The 27,282-nt window shown below is 33.1% G+C and overlaps 2 protein-coding genes and 1 long non-coding RNA gene across 4 annotated transcripts; all 3 read right to left on the reverse strand.

The window, feature by feature from the left end:
• Window positions 1-11,932: 11,932 nt before the first annotated feature.
• Window positions 11,933-15,010, reverse strand: LOC111709276 (uncharacterized). The gene is made up of 2 exons (XM_023482900.1): window positions 14,543-15,010; window positions 11,933-12,837 (listed from the first exon to the last, which is right to left on the reverse strand). Exons 1-2 carry the CDS (start codon window positions 14,948-14,950, stop codon window positions 11,962-11,964), a joined length of 1,284 nt encoding a protein of 427 aa, XP_023338668.1. The 5' UTR covers window positions 14,951-15,010; the 3' UTR covers window positions 11,933-11,961.
• A 717-nt stretch (window positions 15,011-15,727) lies between these two features.
• Window positions 15,728-17,440, reverse strand: LOC111709270 (uncharacterized). Its single transcript, XR_002766822.1, has 2 exons — window positions 17,404-17,440; window positions 15,728-16,034 (listed from the first exon to the last, which is right to left on the reverse strand). It is a non-coding gene; the product is annotated as an uncharacterized LOC111709270 (long non-coding RNA).
• Window positions 17,441-18,433: 993 nt separating this feature from the next.
• On the reverse strand, window positions 18,434-26,427 carry LOC111709269 (tyrosine-protein kinase CSK). Of its 2 annotated transcripts, XM_023482894.1 has the most exons (10): window positions 26,056-26,427; window positions 25,536-25,721; window positions 25,039-25,104; window positions 23,141-23,214; window positions 21,390-21,490; window positions 20,476-20,548; window positions 19,197-19,377; window positions 18,950-19,144; window positions 18,754-18,841; window positions 18,434-18,718 (listed from the first exon to the last, which is right to left on the reverse strand). In XM_023482894.1, exons 1-9 carry the CDS (start codon window positions 26,365-26,367, stop codon window positions 18,755-18,757), a joined length of 1,275 nt encoding a protein of 424 aa, XP_023338662.1. In that variant the 5' UTR covers window positions 26,368-26,427; the 3' UTR covers window positions 18,434-18,718; window position 18,754. The 2 variants fall into 2 exon arrangements, with proteins under 2 accessions (XP_023338662.1, XP_023338661.1); XM_023482893.1 differs by having other exon boundaries at window positions 18,434-18,841.
• Window positions 26,428-27,282: the final 855 nt, after the last annotated feature.

Genomic DNA, 27,282 nt, shown 5'->3' on the forward strand with positions numbered 1-27,282 from the left:
ATTTTATTTTCATTTCAATTAAAAAAAAACACTTTGGAAATGTCCTAATTTTTTTGGAGAAAATGTGCTGTAATTTACAGCTAATTTAACATTCTAGCACGATGATTACTTTAAAGCACGTTTATTGTGAAATTCACGATGAAGTGAGTAAGAATGATAAAGTACCTAAAATGATTTATGAGTTGGAATTGGTTTCTGTAACACCCTTGAGTAACTATTGTAAAGATGCCAACACTAGCTGAGTCCAGAACTTAAGACAGGGTATCGTTATGGAACCTAGTATAGTAAACCGGGTTTCGCGAATGGGGAAAACATTTTGTAGATACTAATATTTTGGCAAGATATATAATTTTCTATTTTACGTTCTATTTTATAATGTTTCGTTAAACTCTACTCTAATTTCCGGCTCTGGAGTGTGCAGAAAGAAACTTAGGATAAAAAGTCCTTTAAAGATATCACAATTTGTAAAATACATGGATGGTAAATTTAGAAAAAAAATGTGGAAATTTGAAACAATGGTTTAAGAACATAATAGTTGCTGATTACTGCAATATATTCAGACCTCAAAATTGTATTATGATGATAAAATGAATGCAGTTTTTGATGTTTTTGTTAATGTATTTTTGTTAGTGAGTTTCAAAAAACAAAATATTTTGATATGGTGATTCTAAAAGTTTGAAAATTCTAATAGAAAAACGTGATTTTTTAACTTAAAACCTATAAGAAGTTCGAGGAAAAAATAGCAGCTGCAAATGCAATTTATTTTACTAACTAGAGAATGTTTATAAAATATCAACTGTGTAAAGTGTTAAAAAACTTTTACAATTTACAGGGAAAACAAAGAAAAAGTTTTAAATTGGAAGATCAAAGAATCAATCTTGATTTTAAGCGGGTAGCTGTGACGTGAATGGTGTTAAAGGTATTTTTCAAAGGGTACTTCTCAAGTTACAATTTCCCAAGTGGCAAATCTCTAATGAGCTCTGCTGCAAGGATTGGATAGGGGACGAGCGCTGCGGCTATAACAGGCTACGGGTTCAAGCGCTACCTTGGGAAGTTGCCACTTGGTAAAATACCCTTAGGAAGTCGCCGTTTGTGAAAAACATCCCTGTGAAACACTAAGAGATATTACATATACAGTGGGAAACAAAAAACAGTGGAATTCTTGTTGTCTGCTTTATATTTTATTTAAAAGAATTTGGTTGCTTGCAGCTGAACTTTTTTTTTAATCTGACCTAAACCTTTTTTAGAAATAAACGAGTTGTAATAATTACAATTTACAAAATCCTAAGCGTGGCACTATTGCTCAAGAGTAACAAAAACGGAAACAATTAATTGCACTTAGATGCTTACAAAATCAATTCTAGAAATAACTCTTATGGGACTGTACTAAGACATCCGTTTTTAAGAAAGTACTAATCATCATACATTATGTTCATCATGCAGCATGTATGTGGGGTGCATCGCATGCTGGATGCATATTTATGATAATCGTTAAAAATAGATATATTTAAAAATTCAATAAAAATCCATTAAGTATTTTAATTTTTTTCGGCAAGCATGCATCTAGTATGTCAACCAGGATTCTAGAATATAAACTTGATTATTTTATTGATTCAAACATACATATATCAGAATATATTTGAACAATTTGATTTGACATGATTCATCAAACATGCCGAGTTCCCACTGTAGTTTTAGTTTATAGAGTAAATATTTCCATTTACTGTTTAGCGCCGATTTAAGGATTCATCTCATATTGGATGATGCGCTAGATAGAAAGATAGATGTTACCACCATACTATTGGTTCAGAATAGACAACAAACACATAACTGAACCCTGATTGTATCAGGCGCTAATGGACTCGGCATAGTGTGAACAATGCATTTGATTCAAATATGTAAACACACAGTGCAAAACCAAGATAAGTTTTTTTAGACTGATAAAATTTTAAATTGTATGCTAAAATTCACCAGAATGCATTCTGATTAACATGCAGAATGCATTCTGATTAGCATGCAGAATGCATTCTGACCAATAACAATAGCAGTTATATTTATGTACCAAAATATTAGTTATTTTTATAACAGTGAAGCGATATTTAAAGGGTGCCATGACAAACTCCTGAAAGACAAACTCCTGAAAGACAAACTCCTGAAAGACAAACTCCGGAAAGACAAACTCCTGAAAGACAAACTCCTGACGAGACAAACTCCTGAAAATACAAACTCCTGAAAGACAAACTCCTGAAATTATGAAATTTTTCTCTGAATGAAATATGATAAAATTCATAAACTTAAGGAGAAAAAATCCGCAAATATCATAGAAAAAATTCTCAATCATTAGTAATTTGAATATGCTTCAAGCAGCAAAGTATTACAATGATCAGAATAACCAGCAAATTTATTATTATTTATTTTTTACTATTTAGGGTTAGGTTAGGTTAGTACACTTTCTGGGCCGAGCGCTGCGGCTAGGACAGGCTAGGGGGCCGAGCACTGCGGCCATGGGTTAGGTTAGTTAAGACACTTTCTGAGCCGAGCGCTGCAGCTAGGACAGGTTAGGGGGCCGAGCACTGCATGGAGGGGGGGTCCAAAAATCGTTCTCTAGGAAATTACCTAATTGTATAATTAGAATAGAATATAATTTAGATTTTAATTCTTTTAAATTCGATATTATGGAGTTTGTATTTCAGAAGATTTTATTTTCAGGAGTTTGTCTCATCAGGAGTTTGTCTCGTCAGGAGTTTGTCTTGTCAGGAGTTTGTCTTTCAGGAGTTTGTCTTTTCAGGAGTTTGTCTTTCAGGAGTTTGTCTTTCAGGAGTTTGTCTTTCAGCAGTTTGTCATGGCGCCATTTAAAGTCTATAGCTAAATCTAATCATCTCTCTGTGTTTTGAGTAATATGCGTAAAATGTTAAATTTTTTGGCAATAATTTATAAGTCTTGGCTAAAAATGGGGCAACTTCGAGCAGCTGAAAACTTTTTCTTACAGTTGAAAGTTGCCCCTCAGTTCGTCACAGTCATTTCTTATATAATTTCAAAGATAATGCATTTAAAAAACGTTTAAAAACGTTCTCAGAAAGTTAAAATTAATATTTTTTGAAATTTTTTTTCTAAAGTTTTTTTAGTTTATGTCTAATGAGCACAACAAAGTAGAACCTTGCAACCCTTTTTCTTATTGTGTCAGTCCCAGGAAGAAGTTGTCAACTTTTCCAGCTAACCATTTCATTAAAATCATGAACTAAAAATAAAGGGTATAAACATTATCTTTTCAGCTAACCATTTCATTAAAATCATGAAATAAAAATAAAGGGTAAAAACATTATCTTTTCAGCTAACCATTTCATTAAAATCATGAAATAAAAATAAAGGGTAAAAACATTATCTTTTCAGCTAACCATTTCACTAAAATCATGAAATAAAAATAAAGGATAAAAACATTATCTTTCCAGCTAACCATTTCACTAAAATCATGAAATAAAAATAAAGGGTATAAACATTATCTTTCCAGCTAACCATTTCACTAAAATCATGAACTAAAAATAAAGGGTAAAAACATTATCTTTTCAGCTAACCATTTCATTAAAATCATCAACTAAAAATAAAGGGTAAAAACATTATCTTTTCAGCTAACCATTTCATTAAAATCATGAACTAAAAATAAAGGGTAAAAACATTATCTTTTTTTACTTTTAAAATCAAATTTATTTTTCCCTAGGCATACCGTTCAAGTTTATGTTATAAATTGCAGTAATTTTGAAAATTTGCTTTTTCCGTTTTTTTGCCATTTTGAGCCCTAGTGTGTCGTAAAGAAAGTACAAAGACGACATTCTTTCCACAGTTTTCTTGTTCTCACTGTAAGTAAAACCAAACCAACATGTCAACTGAAACACAGCCTATTTGTATTCAAACACAGTATTAGGCTAAAAGTTAATCTAGAAAACAAATATTTAAAGTTGAAGATTCTAAAATAAATATTATTCTTTTCTAAACTAAAACAGCACAATTCCATTATTTTACTCATTTTTATGATAGATCTCGTGCTAATGTCAAGATAAGTAATGTTTCGAATTCACATATTTCATCATACAGTGATAACCAGAAACCTGTAAAATAGGAAGAAGGCTTTTAAAAAATTAGTGATTCAATAAGAGTCTAGAAAACTATTTGATTTGTAACAACATCAAATACAATTACGTATTGCTATCAAGTCGTCTTACAATTCTATTGCTTTCTGGTTATCACTGTATTTTACAAAAATTGCCTTTACATTTTACACTTTTATTTTCCCCTTCTTTACATTATCAAGTCTTTCTCATTCGACAAAATTATATTTGAAAACTGGAAATGTGCAACTTGTAAACTATTTTAGAGAGAGAGGGATGAAAACAGAATATCCGTTTTCTTTCCTTGAAGTTTGTTAGAACTTTGTAAATGAAATAGGATCTGAAGATCTAAAGAAAATTCTTGTCTAGTTTAGCCTAGTTTAGTCTAGTTTAGCCTAGTTTAGTCTAGTCTAGTCTAGTCTAGTCTAGTGTAGTCTAGTCTAGTCTAGTCTAGTCTAGTCTAGTCTAGTCTAGTCTAGTCTAGTCTAGTCTGGGGGTGATTTCGACTTTTTATCAGAAGTAAGAATCCATAGGTCGAGGATAGTTCAGAATTTAGAGCTTTAGTGTTGTTAATCTTGGGATCAACCATTGATCAGTGTCAGTGATCTCCATCTTATGCAGATCTACGGATTAAGTCAATTCCTCATCAATATCCCATGAAGGTTACAAGCATTGATCCTCAAATTTAAAGGACCTAGCCCACATCATGATTCAAGCGTTCAAGATTGATGGTACTGTAAGCAACAAAATAATTTTGACACACTCAAATATAAACGGGCTCTTTAAATGTTTACCTATAATACGCTTTATAGATATCATTGATTGATTGATTGATACTGATTTTAGCTGAAGGGACCTATCATACGCTTTATAGATATCATTGATTGATTGATTGATACTGATTTTAGCTGAAGGGACCTATCATACGCTTTATAGATATCATTGATTGATTGATTGATACTGATTTTAGCTGAAGGGACCTATCATACGCTTTATAGATATCATTGATTGATTGATTGATACTGATTTTAGCTGAAGGGACCTATCATACGCTTTATAGATATCATTGATTGATTGATTGATACTGATTTTAGCTGAAGGGACCTATCATACGCTTTATAGATATCATTGATTGATTGATTGATACTGATTTTAGCTGAAGGGACCTATCATACGCTTTATAGATATCATTGATTGATTGATTGATACTGATTTTAGCTGAAGGGACCTATCATACGCTTTATAGATATCATTGATTGATTGATTGATACTGATTTTAGCTGAAGGGACCTATCATACGCTTTATAGATATCATTGATTGATTGATTGATACTGATTTTAGCTGAAGGGACCTATCATACGCTTTATAGATATCATTGATTGATTGATTGATACTGATTTTAGCTGAAGGGACCTATCATACGCTTTATAGATATCATTGATTGATTGATTGATACTGATTTTAGCTGAAGGGACCTATCATACGCTTTATAGATATCATTGATTGATTGATTGATACTGATTTTAGCTGAAGGGACCTATCATACGCTTAATAGATATCATTGATTGATTGATTGATTGATACTGATTTTAGCTGAAGGGCATTTTCCATAGAATTTCAAATAAAGTTATTAAAATGTTAACCTATGTCACCCCCCGGGGAATTCCAAACAAAATTTATTTTAATCCCATGGATTCCCTTAAAATATGTTAACCAACTTGGTTTAGCCGTTTGGCCAGTTATAACAAATACATATTTACATATATATAGCAGATTGTAAAAAAAGGAACATTATTTCTAAAACGTGTAAAAATACTTTTCAATCAAGATATATATATATGTATATATTAGAAAATGACTTTATTTTATGATAGATTCATGCGCAAAGTTTAACATCAAAATACCTATTTGTCAGCAGCATTCAAACTTAGATCTCGACATTTTACTATTTAAAATTTTTTTTAGAAATTCAACTTTTCCATAAATGTGATCCATTTTTTGTAGTTCGCTATAACTGTGACTTAGGATTTATAAAAAATAAAACGTGAAAACAGAAAAACGACAATATCTTCCTGAGTTCAAGTAACTATACGTCCATTCAAAAGTTTTAGGTATTCCAGAAGTTCTGACCCAAAAACACTAATTCATAAATTATCAACCAAAAAAAAAATAAAATAACAAATATTTAGAATTTATACAATGAAAATATTACATTTTTTTACCAAAATAATAATAATTTAGTTGTTTAATTTGATGGGGGTATAAAGTTTCTTCCTTAAAATAGAGTTCTGTTTGAAAATGTTAAGTTTATATTCTGTAGTATTGAGCTTGTATAGAGTTCTGTTTGAAAATGTTAAGTTTATATTCTGTAGTATTGAGCTTGTATAGAGTTTTGTTTGAAAATGTTAAGTTTATATTCTGTTATAGTATTGAGCTTGTATAGAGTTCTGTTTGAAAATGTTAAGTTTATATTCTGTTATAGTATTGAGCTTGTATAGAGTTCTGTTTGAAAATGTTAAGTTTATATTCTGTTATAGTATTGAGCTTGTATAGAGTTTCACATAAAATATATATTTATAGTTTCATGGACTTTATTAAGTAGATTGGCTCTAGCAGTACACTTAAACTTCTCGTCCTAAATATGTATGAAGTAAATTATTATATATATCTAGATCTATATTATATAAATATACATGTACAAGCTTGGAAACCCAGCTTTGCCTACAAACCAAACTTTCTCTATTAAAGTCCACCAACTCAATTTTGAATTTCTAAACCAAGCTATAAAAACATTTGTGAGGGTCTACTGACTTTCCCAATCAAAATTTGAGGCAAATCAGCCAAGTTAATTGTAAATTATGATCAGACGTCCAAAAAATTTTCTAAACTTTTTGCTCAGATAAAATAATACTGCAGGGGAACAAAAAACTACAAGAAGACTGGTATGCTCGGGTAACCATGGGCTAACCAGACCAACTCATCATCTCATGGGCATGGGCAACCGCTAAATACTATATAGTGTATAATGCAACTCATCTCTATCTAACTTTCAATCTATCAATATAAATAAATGTCTTTCTTCAACTATTTATCTATATAACTAACCAACTAACTAACTATCTAGCTGGTCTAGCCTGGGTTTATCTATCTCTTTCTTCAACTATTTATCTCTATAACTAACCAACTAACTAACTATCTAGCTGGTCTAGCCTGGGTTTATCTATCTCTTTCTTCAACTATTTATCTCTATAACTAACCAACTAACTAACTGTCTTTCTATCTGGTCTAGCCTGGGTTTATCTATCTCTTTCTTCAACTGTTTATCTCTATAATAAACAACTAACTAACTATCTATCTATCTGGTCTAGCCTGGGTTTATCTATCTCTTTCTTAAACTGTTTATCTCTATAACTAACCAACTAACTAACTGTCTATCTATCTGGTCTAGCCTGGGTTTATCTATCTCTTTCTTCAACTGTTTATCTATATAACTAACCAACTAACTAACTATCTATTTATCTGGTCTAGCCTGGGTTTATCTATCTCTTTCTTCAACTATGTTATCTCTATAACTAACCAACTAACTAACTATCTATCTATCTAGTCTAGCCTGGGTTTATCTTGTTACCCATGTAAGATTGGACTCTATATTGTGTTCTGGCATTTGTCCAAGGAATATATTTTCTTTTTTATTATAAAAAGATTTATTCACAATATTATTAAATTTACAAGGGAAAACATGTTGTTTTATCCTTTCATCCTTTAGCAGAATTTAAACCAAACTTTGACGCAGAAATGTGCAAACAAAGGTGGGATCATTCCTACCTTTTCTACAGGGAATTTAATAATCTGTTGTTGGATTTGATTAATTCTTTATGGATATCTCTCAAAGGTTCTAGAATTCAGCAAACCAGCTACGTCTGCCATAGCTCATTATTCTAAAAGTATCCACTGTGGATATCCCTCAAAGGTTCTAAATTAAGCAAACCAGCTACGTCTGCCATAACTCATTATTCTAAAAGTATCCACTGTGGATATCCCTCAAAGGTTCTAAAATTAAGCAAACCAGCTACGTCTGCCATAGCTCATTATTCTAAAAGTATCCACTGTGGATATCTCTCAAAGGTTCTAAAATTAAGCAAACCAGCTACGTCTGCCATAACTAATTATTCTAAAAGTATCCACTGTGGATATCGAGTTCGTGCAATGTAAATTGGGCAATATCACGTAAATGTTTAAAATTAAGAAAGGAAATTTTTTTCTCGAAAAATATAATAAAAAAATTATTCAAAAGTTAATTTCTTCCTTTTGATTTTATAGAAAAAGAGCCCATGCGTGTGCCGTACATGAATAGGTGCCTAAAGGGAGAGGGGCACGGGCAGCCCTAGTCATTTGAATTTCCGAGCCGGGTCAACCTCTCCGGTCCCAGTTTGTACGGTGCATAGCTCTATGGACAGGACTAGCCGGTGCAACAAGGTTGACGCGGTCAGACTTTATGCTTTATATACGTTCAATTTACTTTTACTAAAGGGGCAGAGATGCGTAGGGGACGTCCCCCTGGAAACATTTAGGACACAAGTAGAGGGGGGGGGGGGACTTTTAGCCCCTTTTATTTGATTTTTAACAACGACTTAAAATATAAAATAGGATTTTGTCTTCCTGCAATAAAGAGAAATGCAAACACCACTGTCGGCTGTAAGCCTATAGTAATCTATATGCACTCTGCAGTAGGCTTTAATCCTTTCCAAAGAAAGAAATAAAGAAATTGATATATTTGAAACTTTGTTTTGTTTTATTGAATTATTTAGTTTGGAAGTAAGTTCTTTTATCTTCTCCCAGGAGAACTCAAACCTTTTCTTGTATACTTCGAATATACTTCAGTCAAAGCTAAATAAGAGGGGGGGGGCGATGGGCACCTCATCCCCCCAAAAAGGTAGACACCGGTTACAATAGTTGTTAATCATTTTGGTTTGTTTTAAAAAAACTTTTAATAAAACTTCCACGATTTTAAAACTGTATTTTACTAAAATTTGCTTTAATTTAATTTTGCAATATTTTTATAAAAAAAGATCCAAAAACGATTATTGTAGCACACGTTCATGCTTGGTTTGTTTTCTGTATATATTTTCTGTCAGTATCAGAATTTCGCATAGAGAGAGACAAGTAAATGGTGTTAGGTCATTTCCCCAGTCACAACTTCCCCAACAGCAACTTCCCCAGCCGCTAATTTCCCCAACACTAACTTCCCCAGTCACTAATTTCCCCAACAGCAACTTCCCCAACACTAACTTCCCCAGTCACTAATTTCCCCAACAGCAACTTCCCCAACACTAACTTCCCCAGCCACTAATTTCCGCAACAGCAACTTCCCAAACACCAATTTTCCCATGCAGTAAAATTCTTAATTTCCCCAACAGCAACTTCACTTCACAACGGCTGTTGCTACACATTTTGAATGTTTCCTTTTCTCCACAAAGTTCCAGAATGATTTAGATTTGTCCCTTGACATTGTGGTTGTACTCATACTTATTGGGATCCACCAGAACATTTCTCTTCTTCGAGGACAGTGTATAAACTGCCAACATTGTCGACTCTAATCCAACTGATTTTTTCACATTCAAAAAGTTCCGAATTTTTTAGTTTAAAATTGCGCATTTGTTCATTGAAATAATGTTAAAAACGGAAATATTTGATATTTTACTGCATGGGGAAATTAGTGTTGGGGAAGTTGCTGTTTTACTGCATGGGGAAATTGTTGTTGGGGAAGTTGCTGTTCGGGAAATTAGTGACTGGGGAAGTTAGTGTTGGGGAAGTTGTTGTTGGGGAAATTAGTGACTGGGGAAGTTAGTGTTTGGGAAATTGGTTGTTGGGGAAATTGCTGTTGGGGAAGATGTCTCGGGGAAGTTGTGACTGGGGAAGTTGCGCTGGGGATATAACCTAACACCAAGTAAATGTTTAGAAAACACATCTTAAAAAGACATTGCTTTTCTTACACTTTGCAATGAAAATGTTGACCCTGAAAGCAAATATAGGAAAAAGCGAACCTGAAGTAACACTTTTAGAACGCTCAAAAGCCAGGGGGGGGGGGGAGAAAAAAGCTTCATTATTTTTAATTCCTTTTTTCGATTTGTTTTTAAAAACCTAACTAGCGGAATGCGGATTTATGCAGCACATATAATGGAGAAAAAATTAAGACTTGAAGACCACAATTATCTCAAATAGATTCTAGTTTAATAGATGTCAACGGAGAATTTGTACACTCTAAGTACAGCTGTATTCTGACGTCACAAGTGTCAATTCAGTTATTGTGTCCGACAAAATTATTAATAATACGTGATAATTTTAGAATAAAGTGCTTATCTTACAGAAAAATAAGTGCAATTCTTTGTGTTCTTTGTTTTCTGTTTTATGCAGCACAGATAATGGAGGAAAAATTAAGACGTAAGAACTTGAAGACCGATATATCTCAAATAGATTCTAGTTTAAGATGTCAACGGAGAATTTGTACACTCTGACGTCAATTCAGTTTTTGTATCCGACAAAATTATTAATAATAGTAATAATTTTAGAATAAAATGCTGATCTTACAGTAAAATAAGTGCAATTCTATGTGTTCTTTTTTTCTGTTTTTACACTTTTTTATTTAATCTTAGAAAACATGTCAACTAATGTGAGAAATTTTGTTCTCCTTGTTATAATTTGACATTTGTGACGTCACAAATGATTCGTCGATTTCTCTGTCGCCACATATTGTACTTGATAATGTATTTTCATATCTTATAGTATGTGTATGTAAAGAAAAGTGAAATATCAAAGAATTGTGGAATTGTAATTATGATGAACACTCAAGAGAAAATCTGCTTAAGAAGATTTGATTTAGGTTTCAGTAAAATCAAAAAAAAGAATAAACAGATTTTCACCTCTGAAAAATTATATTCCTAAAAATTCAGTTTGAAGTTTTTATCTAATGCATTTAATGCATTGATCATTTCTAATGTTCACAGCAAAATATATAATTAAAATGAAAAAAAAAATTACCCATTCCCACTAAATTGTAATTTTTCATATTGTTTTGCTGGACTGAAGTGCGCAAAAAGTACAGTAATTTGAAAACTTTAAAAACTAATTCAAGTTGAGATTAAGAATGTTAAATATCAAATTTAAATCTTAATTAAAAAATAAAACCCTAAAAAAACTTCTTGAGAATGCCTATTCACTTCAGCAAAACGAAACAAACAATTAAATTAGATACAACCAAATATATACAAAAATATTTATTATAGTACAACAACAACAACAACAACAACAACAACAACAACAACAACAACAACAACAACAAGTAAATTGCTACTCTCTATCATGTCAGTGAGACCTAAAATAATCATAATGATCGACGTTTAAAAGTCCGAAAGTCCGAGGTCGGAACTTTTTTATGTTTAATCCCCTTTATATGTTTAATCCCTTTTATATGTTTAATCTCTTTTATATGTTTTTTAATCCCTTTTATATGTTTAATTCCTTTTATATGTTTAATTCCTTTTATATGTTTAATCCCTTTTATGTTTAATCCCTTTTATATGTTTAATCCCATTTATATGTTTAATCCCTTTTAAAAACGCAAATCTGTAACATATTAAGGCCAAAGATTTTTGTTGACCTTGCCGATCAAAGATTTCAAAAATGAGTTTTATCTCTGTTTTTGACGGATTAAACTTTAGTTTAATAGACTTGTTTATATTTATCCTTTATTTGGTTTTTAATCAAGTTCCATAAAGAGTCTCACATTTCTTTGAATTATTTCCATAATAGCAAACTCTGTTTGGTTTCTCCGAAATCCAGCCTAGGCCATGTTCTCTACTAGTTTTCTCTGCTGGAAGATCTGTAGCTCTCGTGTTTCCCAACTTGGTCAAGATCAGATCCGCCCTCCCTATCTACATGCATCGCCTCGGAGTAGTCTGTCCCCGCAACTATATTTGAACTGAAAGTTCTGGCAACATCAATTTGGTTTGGCCTTGTCTCAGGGTTTCTTTCAGGAATCTTTACAGCTGGAACATTTATATGATTGTTGTTCCAAAATCTTCTTAGCGCTAGAAGATTATATTCCAGAACATAGCATTTACTGGCGAAGTAGAAGTTGGGTATGGTGAATACCAGGCTGGTAACTATTGCACCAATCGGGAATGTTTTCTGTTGTTTTTGAAAGTAAATAATCACTAAGATTGAAGTCAACTGGAAAACTGCGACCACCATCAGCGCGGTTAGAGAAAAAATATCCATTGAGGGTGAGGCCTTCTCTGCCATAGTGACCTCAATGCTATGTTTTCTGTCCAGGTAGTACTTTATGTACATGTAGGAGATAGTGAAGACCAGAAGAAGAATGACTACTTGTACACCATGGACAATAAAAATCTTATTAGTTCCAACAGTCGCTACTGTTCCGGTGAGATAGGACTCCATTGGAGAAACATATTTAATGCTAAGCTGGTGGGAGTGAAGCCAAATTATCAAAGGTAGATAAAGGATTGAGGTGAAAAACATCATCAGTTGTGAGGTTAAAACCGGATCAAAACCAAAAAACCTTCCAAAACTAACGACCGCTAGAACCCGAAGTACAGACATCTCCACTATTAGAGCAGCCATGATGAGAGCAACGTAGTTTGTCAAGAAGCTGGCTGAAAAGGCAACCAGCATAGGAACATGAGCGATGAGAGACCGGAACATCATTATGCATCCCTAAATGGCAAATATAATTATAAATGTATGAATGAAAAATTCAAGGGTGAAAGGAAAATCTATGCTCTCAGTAAACATAATGGTTAAATGTGTAAAAAGATCTATAAAAAGCTTATATTTTAGCACTTTGTCTAATTTTATCTATCCCAAGTTTCACTTTTTACTTTGAATAAAAATAATAATAATGATATTGATAATAGTATTACTACTTCTAATAATAATTATAATATGTCAAATTTTACTTTTTTTGTGAAACAATGCATGAATTTTATAGTTTCGATATTTCAAAACGAATGAAAACCCTGCAGGGATACCCACAAATAAATTAAAAAGAATAAAGTCATTCATTCATTCATATATTTATTCAACTACAAAGCATGAGATATTACAAATAAGCAATCACAATTTACCATGCAGTTTGGACCCGCCTAACCAGGGTTGGTTGTTTTGAGTGGTTGGCCCGAAGTTAATTAACGATACTGCATATAATTGGTTACACATATCAAGATCTGTTTTTGGATAGGTAAGGAGTTGATTGGAAGGAAGGAGATTGTCAGGTGATCTGTGGCAGGGTGAGATCAGAGGGATTTTTATGTAGAGATAAATTAAAATACAGGGTGTTAATGATGGTAGTTACAGAAACAGAAATAAGCTAATAAAGTTTCAGTTATTTAAGTTTTTTTATATAAAAATTATTCACACAATATACAGCTAGGTTTTTCTCATTTAAACCTCTCATAATTCTCAAGATAAATATTGATTACTCTTTGTTTAAATATTTTTGCAGATTTAGTTTCTTTAAGGTCAATTTCAATTTCATTCCACAATTTAGAAACATTGCGGACGGAAAACTTTCTAAATTTTTGTTTAAAACCCGTTCTAGTTTATATGATTTTGTTCTATTCGGTTCAGCTAAAGACTTAACATATTTTGGAGGGAAGAGGGGAGGTTATCATTCAAGTATCCATGCATAAATGCAGAACACAAAGTTTGTATGTATCATCAAGATTAAGAACTTTCAGTTTTCAAAATAATGGATTTGAATGTGCCTTGAAAGTACTATTATTAACCGCTCTGATTGCCTTTTTTTTGCAAAGATCTGATTTTTGCAGTTTAGAGTTTTTAACCCCTCCCCAAGTAACAATTCCATTTTCAATATGAGGCCTTACAAGAGAGTAATAAACAAGTAGACGAATATTTAATGGTAAGAGATTCTTAATTTGAGACAAAGCAAAGATTGAGCTAGCAATTTTATTCGAGATATGTTCAATTTGAAAATCCCAGTTTAAAAATTGGTCAAGTTTAAGTCCAACAAATTTGAAATATTTGTTCATACAGTCATTACCAATCCTTTCAAGTATCTCATTTCCTATTGATATATTACAACTGTTGGGGTCAAAGTGCATATTTCTATTTCTAAATACTTTATACTTGGTTTTGGAGACATTTAGTGACAAACGATTTTCTTGAAACCGTTTTGCTGCTTTTTTTAGTTCAGTGCTTGCATCAGGTATTAGGCTTGCAATGTCAGGAGATGACTTAAAATAACTAGTATCATCTGCAAGGAGGCTGGTAAAAAAAGATGTTGCTAGGGGCAAATCGTTTATATAAAGTAGATATAGTCCAGATAAAAGTCTACTTAAAGGTGATTTGAGGTCAATATTTGTAACTGTTACGTATTTAAGTACCAAATACTTTTTCTTACCTGAAATGTTAAAGCAATGTTTCCTATCTCCACTAGGTAATGGTAGACCAGAATGATCATGTTGAGCCTCACGAAAGGAATTGAGTTTTTATAGTTTCTGATCATCCAGGTGCAGAGGTTCCCGACCAGAACCAGGACCAACTCTATCAGGAACACAACTGGCATTTCTTGGAATGGTTTAGGGCCACTCTTGGTCTTGAACGTACTGTTTCCTTTCTCTCCTTTTCTTTTTGTGTTCAAAGCTTTCATTCCTTGCGCCAGTCTTGGTGAGTTCTCTCCCTTCCCATGTTCAAGGTGCTTAAATGAAGTCTGTCCAGTCTGATTCTGATCACTCTTTATGATTTCTGCCCAGGCAAAGAGAAGAAGCAGTATTATCTGAATTTTAGGACTTGCTAAGCAAGCTAGCATTGTACTCCGTGGTTAATGGTGGACTGATCAACCAACCAAACAGATGTATAAAGCTCTAAACGCCTCTCTAAAGAGAGAAATTAGATTTTATTAAGTGATGTTATGCCCTGAGGTAAGATTTTCTTCAGAGCAGTTTTAAAATAAACTTTAAATGATGATTAATGTTAAAACTGCGCAGAGGTTGGAGTTACTTGAGAAAGTATTTCTATTAAAAGGAAGAAGAAACAGTCTAATTTGTTTGTAACAGGGGCGGATACAGGGGGGGGGGGCGACAGGAGCTTCGCACCCCGACGGATTCGGGGGGGCGCAGCCCCCCTTAAGATTTCAGATTAGCTTCTAAATAGCAAAGAAACCCTAATGGAAAGAAACCCTAATAAAAACTCTCAAAATTATCGTTTATATTCCATCTATTTCATTCACTTTCCCACTGAACGATCAGTCAGTAAAATCGTTCGTTCGGTAAAAAAAAATAATATTTTTCCCAAAATCTTTTGGAAAATTCGTTCGTTAAGATAAAAAGCAATACTTATTCAAAGTGTGTTCAAACTATTTTAAATCGTTCGTTTTGTTTTTAATTAGTTCGTAAAATAACGATAATTTTTTTACTTCACTGAACAATTTCCTTCGTTTTTCGTTCGTTTTTTCGGAGTTCAACACCTTGTTAAACGAAAAATTTCGTTCGCTCTCAAACATTTTGTTCGCTGAAAAAACGATGCCGATGCCCATACCTACCCAAAGAGATTCCACTCTCGTGATTTAAAATTAATAAAAAGCGTAATATTTTTGTACTTCTATATTTGTTGATCAATGAAAATTACAAATTTTATTAAACTAATGCTAGTTTTTCGTACAAACATTTGGCCACAAAGATTCGATTCTAATCTTCAGATGGAATCCACTTGAAGTAACATTTAGGACTTTAGAAATTGTAAAAATAGAAAGCGAAAAAATAAGAAAGCTTTAAAAATCATTTAACAAAAACTAAGTTTTTAAAAAACTCGATGGTTAGAAAAAGGTTCTCAAAAATTGGTTTTGTATTTTAACAGCTCCATCCGATGGAATGACTTACAGAGTCAACCAAAACCTAAGTTTTGTTTTTGTAATATCAAAATTGAGTCAAATTTGAGCGCCATTTTGATCACAAAACCTGTTTGTTAAGTACAAAAAAAGGTATAATCCGCAGTCGGTTAATTCAAGACATGACAGTGAGTTAATTTTAATAAATATGATATTAGAAAAAATTCAACTGTACAACATTACTATAACAATACACAATACACTGTGTTTGGCTACAGGTTTGTTGAAGGTCGATAAATTTAAACTGACAAATCGAGTGCCAGTACATTGTACATTGGGCACCTTATTGGTAGTGTAAAGTGTACACTGTATAGTGTATATATTCTACAGTTAACTGTGTACAATTTAGAAAAGAACAATTTAAAAATATGCCAATTGTATCACAATAAGTACTGGAAAGAGTAGAAAAGATGAGAATATTTTAAATTTATCGACTTCCGAGTGGAAATTATGTCACCAGAAAAGCAAGGGAAGCAATGCGATGGAACAAACCTCAAAATTAAATGAGAAGAATATATACCCCCCCCCCCCCCATCCTTTAATTTATTTTGCGCAGAACGTATTTAACAGTGAGCGAAGGAAGGCACATTACACCTTGGTTGCCCGCACCATAAATGACGTGACAACTTATTTCGTCTAGGGGCGTTGCTTCTGTGTTTTTAAATAAATTTGTTTTGCCTTTTAACACTTTTGTCAAATTTAGGCATCGTCATGTTATTCAATATGGGTGGAATTTCTATTAAATGCATTTTGTTTGAAAATAAATCGAAATTTAAGCCCAATTAGCAAAGAAAGGAAAATATGGTGGCCTTATCTATTATTCGTCCACACGACTAATCTTCGTCATGACCACACAGTTTCCTTATTTTACTCCCAAGCTGCAATTTTTAGGTGATTGTGAGCTGAGGTTTTTAAAATCTACATATAGTAAAAAACATTTTTACTGGGAAACATAGCAATTGGTTTTGATTTGCTTGAGGGACTAAGAACTACAAATGTCCATGAATTGTTTGATGCCTACATCACCTTCAAAATATGTGAAACCATCATAAACAACATGACGTGTCTCAATATATATCTAATATAATAAGTTAAAGTACTTAAAAGATAATGTAACAAATGCCGGACGAAATAATAGCGAGTTGTGACGTCGTTTGTGGTGCGGACGAAAATGATGTGGTGTGCCTTCCATCGCTAACGATTTTAAATAGCCTACGCTTAACTTTTTAAAACTAGAATTTTTAAAGATAAGTTTACGGGAGAAGAGGGGACGAAAGAATATTTGAGTTTATTCCGCAGATTGAGCACAAGTTGTAAGAAAGTTAAATGAATAGGCAGCAGAAGAAGAAAAAATAAGAATAATTTTTAAAAGAAACCTGGGCAACTTAAATTAAATGTTTTCAACAAAATATTAAAACACATTAAACAAAAAATAAATAACAATAGATATAACAGGGCAAAAATAAAATGTTAAATATTGGGTAATCAAGTTAGCAGCGATAGTTAGGGCGTGTATGAGAAATTGTTCACAAATATTGAGATTACTAATTTTTGTAGCGGTAAAAAGAGGGTTTAGGTGGATTAGTAGTCAAATGAAAAATTGGAAAACCGAAATGCAGAAAAAAACAGATATTTTAGAAATTAAATTTCCATCCAAATATAGATTTATTGAATTTTAGTTTCTTCTTTAACACCAATTCTGCAAATATGTCTTCTGGGAGGGGTAAATATATTTTCAAGAATTTTTTTGTTTAAAAGTTGGACATCAAAAGTCAAGTTTTTTAAAAATCCTATAAGATACATTCAACCGAAAAAAAATCCTTAATTTTCCTTAAAAATTATCAATTTTCCGAAATTCAGCAAAAAAACTATTCAACATTTTTTTATTCATTGGGAAAATATTAATTTCGAGAAAATGTACATCCCAGTTTTCTGATCTGGGAATTTCTAGAGAAATATGCGCTCAACCAAATATCAAATTATATTCGCCAAATCTGGTTTCTTGTTAAGTATTAAATGTAAAAATCCCATAACAGGTTTTTAGAGCCTGAAACAGCAAAAGTGACTGTTCAGGATATTATTATACTAGACAAAATTGACATCAGAATAAGTATCACTTGAATAATCAATCAATGCGATCGATAATTTCTAATGATCTCGACATTTTGTCTGAGATCTTCTATCACTACGAAGAAATTGAGAAACCGGAAAAACAAACTTTTCAGAGAATTTGTAATAATTGGGTTGCGACTGGGAATTCTTTCTGGATCAAAAAAAAAGATCCTTTTATAATACATTTTTGAATTCTAATCCCCTTTTTTAAGGAAGTCAGGATTTGAAAACCCCGAATTATTGAAAATTTCAGGGTATAAGAATCCATAAATTATTAGGGTTGGTGGAGTATAAAGAACCCTCGAGTTTTATGTTTCTCGGTTAAAAAAATGCTCGAATTATTGAGGGTCGCAAAATTCACAAATAATAGAGGAAACTGTAGATTGTAGACTGTAGAGGTTAAGACTCTACATGTTATTGAGGGTTTAAGAATGCCGACTTTAGAGTAAAGTCTAAGACTCTTAGAATCTACAAATTATTGAGGGTTATAGAGTAGAGCCGAAGAGTATGTTATTGAGGGTTGTAGAGTAGAGTCGAAGAACATGTTATTGAGGGTTGTAGAGTAGAGTCGAAGAACATGTTATTGAGGGTTGTAGAGTAGAGTCGAAGAACATGTTATTGAGGGTTCTGGGTTCTGAAAACGTTGAGATTTTCTTGTGCTTGATGGAATGTTGGACGTAGGCTAGGGTCCAAATCCCAGGCCTAAAAAAATATTAAAATCAAAATGGAAATTAATGTATTTTTATAATTAACTTTATCAAATTTGAGTAATTTTTACGGATACGAGAAAAAAAAGAATTATTTTTTTACCTCCTTCATAATAGTGTAAACCTGCTGGGGACATCCTTCAGGAGCTTCCATCTTGTATCCCTTCTCCACATGTTTAACCACATCCCCCAGTGGAATACGCGGATACGGGACCCGACCAAACGAGTAAATCTCCCAAAGTAGAACACCAAAACTCCACATATCAGATTTATTGGAAAACTGCGATAGTCGAAGGGCCTAAATAAGATTGATAAAAAAAATTTCAATAATATTGCAAAATAAAACTTACTTCTGGTGCTGTCCATTTAATAGGAAGTTTGCCGCTATCAATGGTGACACCGTCGGTGGACGCAAGGCCAAAATCGGCCACCTTGGCCTGGCCTTCGTCGGAGAGAAGAACATTACGAGCTGCGAGGTCACGATGCACAACATGCTGGGACTCAAGGTAGGCCATTCCACAGCAGGTATCACTGGAAACAAATAATATTCTTTGTATAAAATGACAAATAATTTTTAATATGAGATTTATGTGCGCCAGATTTATCACGGTTTTAATTTTTTAATTAAAATATACAATCCTTTTACTTTAACTTTTTCCATCTTTTATTTATTTTAAGCAGATATAATCATTGGTACACAATTCTATTCGATGTATTCACAAAATTTCGATATTTATTGGGACACCCTGTATCTATCAATATTTTGTGTCTAATAATTAAATAATTTATTTTGCGTAACGAAAAAAATCACTAAAATTTTTAAGAGACGTCGCCCGAATGTCGTGGGAAACCGGAGGCTGTTTTTTTCTTCATATTCTACAGTTGAATGGGTACAAATGTACAAATCTTTAGAATTTAAAAAAATTATTTTAAAAACCAGAGTTTGGACTAAAAACGACAATTTTAAGGGGGAATTTTCAAAAAATATTAAAAAAGGCTAAAACATCCTGATTTCTTAAAACATTACAAACGCGAGAATAAATTATTTCATATGTGACCTGTTTTCAACCTGGCCGAAAAAAATGGTCACATATCTGCGTTTTTTAGGAGCACCCGACCAGACCCCGCATTTTGTACCTTTACTGTTGCGAGGCTCAACAGGATAATTCAATTTGAATGCAAGAAATATATTCACAATATTTGTTATAAATGGATTTTCCACAGACGGAGGAGATTGAATTTATGAAAGTGCCTTGTATGTAAATCATTTTATTCAATATGAATATTCTACCGGGCTTACACATCTGACGTCAATTCGGAACAGAATAACAAAAATTTGTATGGACGTGTTTGTAAACATTAATATAAAAAGAACAAAATAAACAAGGCCTGACAAAAGGTTACATATTCTTTCACCAATCCCCCCCCCATTGAAAGTTCATAAATTTTTATCAACAAAATTTTTTAACCAAAACAAAAAGTCATTTAGCAAGAAAGGAAATAAAAACTATATCTAAAAAACATAAGACAGGCAGGGGCGTATTCAGTTATTTCCGGGAAGATTTCACTGGTACTGAATACGCCTCTGAACACAGGCAAATTCAAAAAATAAACTAAGAAAAAACTTACTATGCAAATCCAATTTGATCTTTCTTTGTTACATATTGTCGACCTCGTGACCGTAAGTACTCCAGCAGGGAACCTAAAATTATAGATAAATAAAAAACATGTCTGATAACTTTTTACTGTCAAGTTTAAGGAAACGGTTGAGCTTCATTTAACCCAGGCAAATATTTCGGACAAAGAAAAGTCGTTTGTAATATTTTGAGGCTGGGTATATATTTATTTTTTAAAGGGGGACATTATTTTCGATGCTTTGGGGGTAAACACAGGGGCGTTGCAAGTTTTATCATCCTTTTGAATACTTATTTCCTCAAAACTTCAAAAATCTAAAAATCTTTTATTTTCCTCGATTCCGACGAAGAAAACCACTTAAGCTTAAATTAATGTGTACGCTCCTCCGCGCAAATAGGGGGGGGGTTAATTTTTCAATATACACCCCTGAAAAAGAAACTGTATATTGAAACAGTCTCTTTAAACAATTTTTAAAATTGAGATAGGTTCCCACATAACTCATTAAGAGAATTTATTTACTGGACAAAAAAAAATTCTAAAATATTCAGGGGTTAAATACTGGTTTAGCAGTCTGTTTACAAACAATCTGATTAGGCTAATGTCAAAACAATATCTACAGTTTTGACATAAGAGTGTGGGGGGGGGAGGACTAGGCAAAGAGAGCAATAAGAGGGGGGGGGAAATCTATTCTTTTTAACGCAGATCTATATACATATATATTTCCCTTGTCTGTCTAGTTAGTTTGTCCGTTTATTCCATATCTTGAAATACTGGGTTCAGTTTCATGTTTCGGTTCAAGTCCAGTTTCGGATGTTCCCGAAACTGAGTTCATAAGAATTTGGTGTATTCTGAGTACAAATTTCTCTTAAGGCCTTACTTGCCTATACCTAATCTAGGATCCGACTCACCTCTTCCCATGAACTCTGTGACAAGATAGATTTTGCTCCAACCAGACTTATCATCAATCACTAGACCCAGCAGTCGAACCAAGTTCTCGTGTTTCAAGGCTCTAATCAATCAATATCAGACAAAAGAAATATGACAAATCAGATGAAATGTGTTTTTATTTTATCTGATAACCGTTGCTTTATAACCGTATTTCAAGACTTTTATCAACCAACCAACCAACCAACCAACCGTTATCCGACGTATCAGACAAACTGGTTATTTTCTTCATGTAAACCGTTGCTTTCAGGTCATAACTAACCAATCAATCAACCTGATACACATTAAGAAATCAATAAAGTTTTTTTTTTAAATCAATTAATCTAATCGACCAAACAATTTAATACAATTTATGGTTTAAACAATTCTAAGAAGAATAACTATTTTATTGAATATTTAAAATTTCACCATGAAAAAAACGACGGGAAACAGAAAATTATTTTAAAATGCTTAATTTTCGTATTAGAGCTACGTTTACCCTAATGCTTGATAATGAGATGTGTCGATCATCTGGGAATCTTTTTTAGGGGACACCCCCCCCCCCTCTCGAACTATCATACAACTTTTAAATTAAATTTGCAGCAAGTCTCCATACATTTTATAAATCCTAAGCTGATTTAAGAAAAACTTTATCTTGATTAAAGGGGTTGGAAGAGAATTTTTAAGTGACTCTTTAAAAGGGGGGGGGGGCACAAAAAATTTTTCTCTCCGGGAAATTTAAACAGTGTTTTAACATAACTTAGTATTGTCATAGGAGGCTGATTTTTGTGCACACCAACTTAGAATTATGTATATTATCTGCATTGGGTTTTGAACGGATCTGAGCAATAGTGCATTTGAACATTTGTCCTGACTCTCTTAAACCAAATATACACAAAAAAAGTCGTAAATGTCCGCACGCACGCACAATTTAAGAAAAAATCCTTGAATTCTTATGTGCTAAGTTTGGCCAATGTTTGGATAAAAGTAGCTAAGTTATGTTTAAACACTGTATAAATGTATAAATATAAAATAATATAAGATTTAGTTCAGTAAATTAAAGTTAGATGATACTTCAGAACTCGCGTACTTTCTTTAAGTGTTTTCATTATATCAAAGAGTGATGTTTTTAAGTTCATAACGGGGTTCATCAAGGAATAACCTGGGGAACATTGTACACCTTATACACTAAAAAAAATGTGACACTTAAATCTGCCGCAAATATTCATCAAATCTGATACATATAGTATTTTAGTCCATTAAATCTGCTACAATAGTATGTTTGTTCATTAAATCTGCTACAAATAGTATGTTTTTCATCAAACCTGCTACAAATAGTACATTTGTTCATCAAGTCTGCTACAAAAAGTATGTTTGTCCATCAAATCTGATACATATAGTATTTTTGTCAATCAAATCCGCAACATATAGTATTGTTGTTCATTAAATCTGCCAAGAACTTTTTTCTTTGTATTTGGATTATGCCTTTAAGTGAAATTTTACACCCGTCACAAAATCTCTAAATAATTCTCTGCAATTTATATCTTTTATTTGGAAAAAAATTAATTTAAAAGCAATTCAAAAGCTTGAGTCTAAAGAGAAAACCGAATTCTCAAAATTCTAAAATAAGCCATCAGCTTTAAAAAAAAAACTGTTGCTAAAAAGTAAGAATATATAAGTACGAATATATTACTTTAATTTGATGTATTTATTTAAACAAAATATATGAGCTTACGTCATGACTTTAGCTTCGGTAAGCACCTTCTGCGCTGCTGCAGCAGTATCCTTTATCAACTCCTTTACAGCTACCTATACAATACATAAACAAATATTATTATTATTATTATTTATCATGTAAATAGTAAAGAAGACCTCAAATATGGAATCCAACGGTGAGGTGAGAGATCATACAGTGATTTTCAAAAAGTAGCGGAATTTCTTTTAAAAGTTGGAAGACGACATAAAGTTGGTCTTTATTAATTGATAATTTGCGGCATTTACTTGTCAACCTTACCCTACAAGAATGATTTTCGAAAAAAATATATCACTATTTCTCTAGTCCTGCCGTTTTCAAATTGTGGTCTGCATTTCATGTGCTATTAAATTCGGTTTCTTTGTTTCTTTGTATGTCCTTTCAGTATGTCCTTTCAGAACTTGGGAAGCCTATGACAGATTTGCCTCAAATTATGTTTGGGGAACTCGATAATCTCCCGGGAATGTTCATAGGTTGGTTTACAAATTCTAAGTTGAGTTGGTAGACTTTTTAGCAAAGTTTTAATTTCTAGGTAAAGCTGGGTTCCCAAAATATACGAGGAATAAAATCATTCATATCACCAGTAATTTTGAAAGCACAAAAAAGGCAGACCACATTTTGGAAATGGCAGGACTGGTACTTCTGAGTGAATGATATTTGAAAAATTAGGTTGACAAATGAATGTCGCAAATCATTCCATAGTTCAATGTTGATTTTCAAGTCGTCTAATTAATTGACAAGAAATTTCCACTCTATGTAGAAATCCCTCTTGGTGAAATGGGTTTTTAAAATTGAAAACTTCATCCCAACTTCTCACCTTAGTTAGGAAGCATTAAGCGGTGCCCAAAAAAAGTTTTGTTTCATTGCTGATTTGTTAGGGTAAAAATTTAAACAAGATATGAGAAACGATAAAGTTGGAGTTTGTATAGGGTTCCCAACATTTTAGGTTTTTTTATTTGTCGATCTCTCAGAAGACCGAGGACAACAGCTGTATGAGAAGCACAAAAAAGTAAGGATTTAGGAAGTAGAAAATAGAAAGAACAATCATATATTTAATTTAAAAGGGGTTGATCAATATTTATTAGGCGTTTCTCATTCTTTGTTAGTTTTACTGTGAACCCCATCTGGCTTTATCATATTACGATAAAAATACAAACCAGTCTAGCCTAGGTGTATACTGTACATTTTCTTGAAAAATTATTACCCCCCCCCCCCTCTTTGAAAATAATTTTTTCCCCCCAGAAGTAAGGTATGGGTTTTCGACTTTCGCTGAATTGCTGAAAATAAATGATTTTTTCAGGGGAAAAAAAATAATATTTAGGGGGAAGTACCAAAAAGATTGTAAAAACTTGCCTTTTGATGTCCAATTTTCCACCCCCCCCCCTCACATGAAAATAACTTTTACCCCAATAAGTAAGGTTATTAGCTGAATTTGGGAAAATAAATGATTTTTACGGAGAAATAAATGAATTTTTGAAGGGTAAGTATGAAAAAGGATATTATAGAGGACGTGAGTCAGACTCTAATAAAACGCATAGATAACTTCCAGTATATATATTTCTTATAACTTATTACTAGAGGGTTCAGAACTAGAGTCAATATCGATATCGCACGTGTAGACTGTAGAGATGATATCAGTACTCATGCCCCGTATCCGTTCTATCTCATTCTGTTGAATCTTGTGGAACTAGTTTAACGCGGCCAGGCATCGTCTTCCACAATATAAAATTTGTCTTTTGATATCCCATTTTTCATCTCCTCTTCCAAATTTATCAAAATTCATAATTATAATTCTTAGAAAAGGAAGGGAAAATTTTACCAAATAATCATCAGTTTTGTTCTTTCTTTATATTTTTGTTTCTAGAGGTTGAGTTACTAACCTTGTTTCCATTGTACACTCCCAATCTTACATCTCCAAACTCACCCTTCCCGATCTTCTCTTGCAACTGAAAAATAAAAATAAAATAAAAATAAAAACCTATTCCTATTCCAGGACTTTAGCCATGTTCTATATCTTCAAAGTAGTAATCTATGTCTGTCTGTTTGTATTTCCGATTTAACTCATGATCCATGATCCTTGTGACCGATTGGGGGGAACTCATTTAAACCCCGAGAATGATCTTAGTTCGGTTTAAAAATTCTAGGCGGACTTTTTGGGGAAAAATTTGGTTCCAGGCAAAGTTTGGATACCAGGCTAGGATCTTTAATAAATGTTGATATGAAGGGAACCGAAAGACCAAGTGAAGGAACGTTTTTACTTGAAAAAAAACCTCGTCTCTTGTCAAAAACAATAATAATATAAAAATAATAAATATTTTTAAATGAAAAAAATATTTAGATAAAAAAAAATTGGTAAAATTATTTAGACATTTCTTACCGTTATATCTTCTCTGTTAATAACCCATCCAGCCTGCTCAAATATAGATTTATCAATAAATATAGGAGGAGGGGCTTCAGCTCTGGGGGGCGCAGGCACACTCCCCTCCCTCCCAGGGGTGGTGGGAACGCCCCCCTCGCGTGGCAGAGCATCACCCAGAACTGTGCAAAGTCCATCTGCATCAGCCTGAAGAAAAAAAATATAATTATTTGGTGTTTAGCACTGCATGACGTCTGAAAACCCTCCTCCATAATCTTGAAGCTGTATCACAGCTAACAGGACTAAGCAGAATGATATTTCTTTAATTGTTGTCTAAAAATTTATAAATTTTCTACGTAGTGTACATTGACTGAAACATATTAAAACATCAAGGTGTTCGCGGCGCTCAATCCAACAGTGCTTTAGATCCGGATCCGTTGGATCCGCAAGATTTTGGCTTCCTGGGTCCAGATCCGCTTAGAATGTGCGGATTCACAGTATGCGGATAAAATCGTTCTCTAGGAATATACCATAGAACTACCTGATAATGTTGAATCAAGCTTGTAAGAGTTTCAAAATATTCTTCTTCGTCAATCGTAATTTTATCGTCCTTTAAAATAATTCTATAATGTTCCACTCTATTCTCGAAGCACACGCACAGCGTGAAATCACCCGGAAAGTTTGTGCTCTCGCGTACGAGAAATAGTCCGTCTTTACGCGGCGTCAGTATTTTCTCCGCAACTTCACGTGTAATTTTGCCGTGGAACCACGCCATATTTATCGCCTTAGCCACAACCTTACGTTCACTCGGCGCGGCGGCCGATGACGCCTCACCTCGCCTCTCAAGGGTCATTGTGAACACGAAAGTTTATTAAACTGCGTAGTAAATAATCATTTCAGGAAATAAACATGTCTCTCTGAAACAAGAAATACAAGTTTAAGAAAGCTAACTTATTGATATTTTACAATTTTAATACATTTTTAAAGTCGTAATCATAATTCAAACATTAATATGTATATTAGCACCAGAGAATGTTTTTATTTTCAATAAAAAAATGTTGAATAAGAGCTGCAGGACATCTTATCAAAAGCAGAAAATACGCCCGAAAATTTTTTAACTTTATTTTCTTTACAAAACATGAGTTGCGGCATTTTATTCAACATTCGGTGAAACTGAGAAACAACGTTCAAACTAAATGTCGTCTTAACAATTTTTTTTTTTTAATTTAAAACAGAAATTTTAAGAAACTGCGAATGTTTTAAGAAGTTAATTCCAGAATCATTTTGACCAACAGACGATTGACTATGGATAGGAGAAACTGATCCCATTTCGTCCTGGTTAGTCCGGGGTGACGTACACGTCCTATATATTATCTTGCATTGCAAGTTCTACTTTATTAATTTTTCTTCCAACTCTTTTGGGGTGGTGTATTTTTCGACCTACGCAAATCCGCTATATTCCACTTCTGACCTACGCCAAATCCACTATACTACACATCCGACCTACTGGTACGTGGTTTTACAGCTATATATGGACGTGTGGCCGCAGCGCCCGGCCCCCAGCAGCTGTCCTTGCCGCACTCGGCCCCCATAGCCTGTCTATAGCCGCAGCGCTCGGCCCAGAAATAGTCTTAACCTAACCTAGCCCTAAAATAATACAAAAATAAACAGCTGGCAGTGGCGTAGGTCCGAAAGTTAGTAGGTCGATCCGGAAGTTTAGTAGAGGGGACGTCGAATTTTGAAAAATATTAACATAATACCCCAGAAA

Source organism: Eurytemora carolleeae, unplaced genomic scaffold (genome assembly GCF_000591075.1).
Source record: "Eurytemora carolleeae unplaced genomic scaffold, Eaff_2.0 scaffold917, whole genome shotgun sequence".
Taxonomy (NCBI): Eukaryota; Metazoa; Arthropoda; class Copepoda; order Calanoida; family Temoridae; genus Eurytemora; species Eurytemora carolleeae.

Excerpts from the sequence above, each read along its gene's own strand:
- LOC111709276 (XM_023482900.1), bottom strand. The coding sequence starts at position 14,950 with ATGCTAGCTTGCTTAGCAAGTCCTAAAATTCAGATAATACTGCTTCTT. Across the intron at positions 12,838-14,542 it reads ACATTGCTTTAACATTTCAG|GGATGCATAATGATGTTCCG; the intron begins GTAAGAAAAAGT and ends TTTGCCATTTAG.
- LOC111709269 (XM_023482894.1), bottom strand. The coding sequence starts at position 26,367 with ATGACCCTTGAGAGGCGAGGTGAGGCGTCATCGGCCGCCGCGCCGAGT. Across the intron at positions 25,722-26,055 it reads GCTTGATTCAACATTATCAG|GCTGATGCAGATGGACTTTG; the intron begins GTAGTTCTATGG and ends TTTTTTCTTCAG. Across the intron at positions 21,491-23,140 it reads ACCGAAGCTAAAGTCATGAC|AGCCTTGAAACACGAGAACT; the intron begins GTAAGCTCATAT and ends TTGATTGATTAG.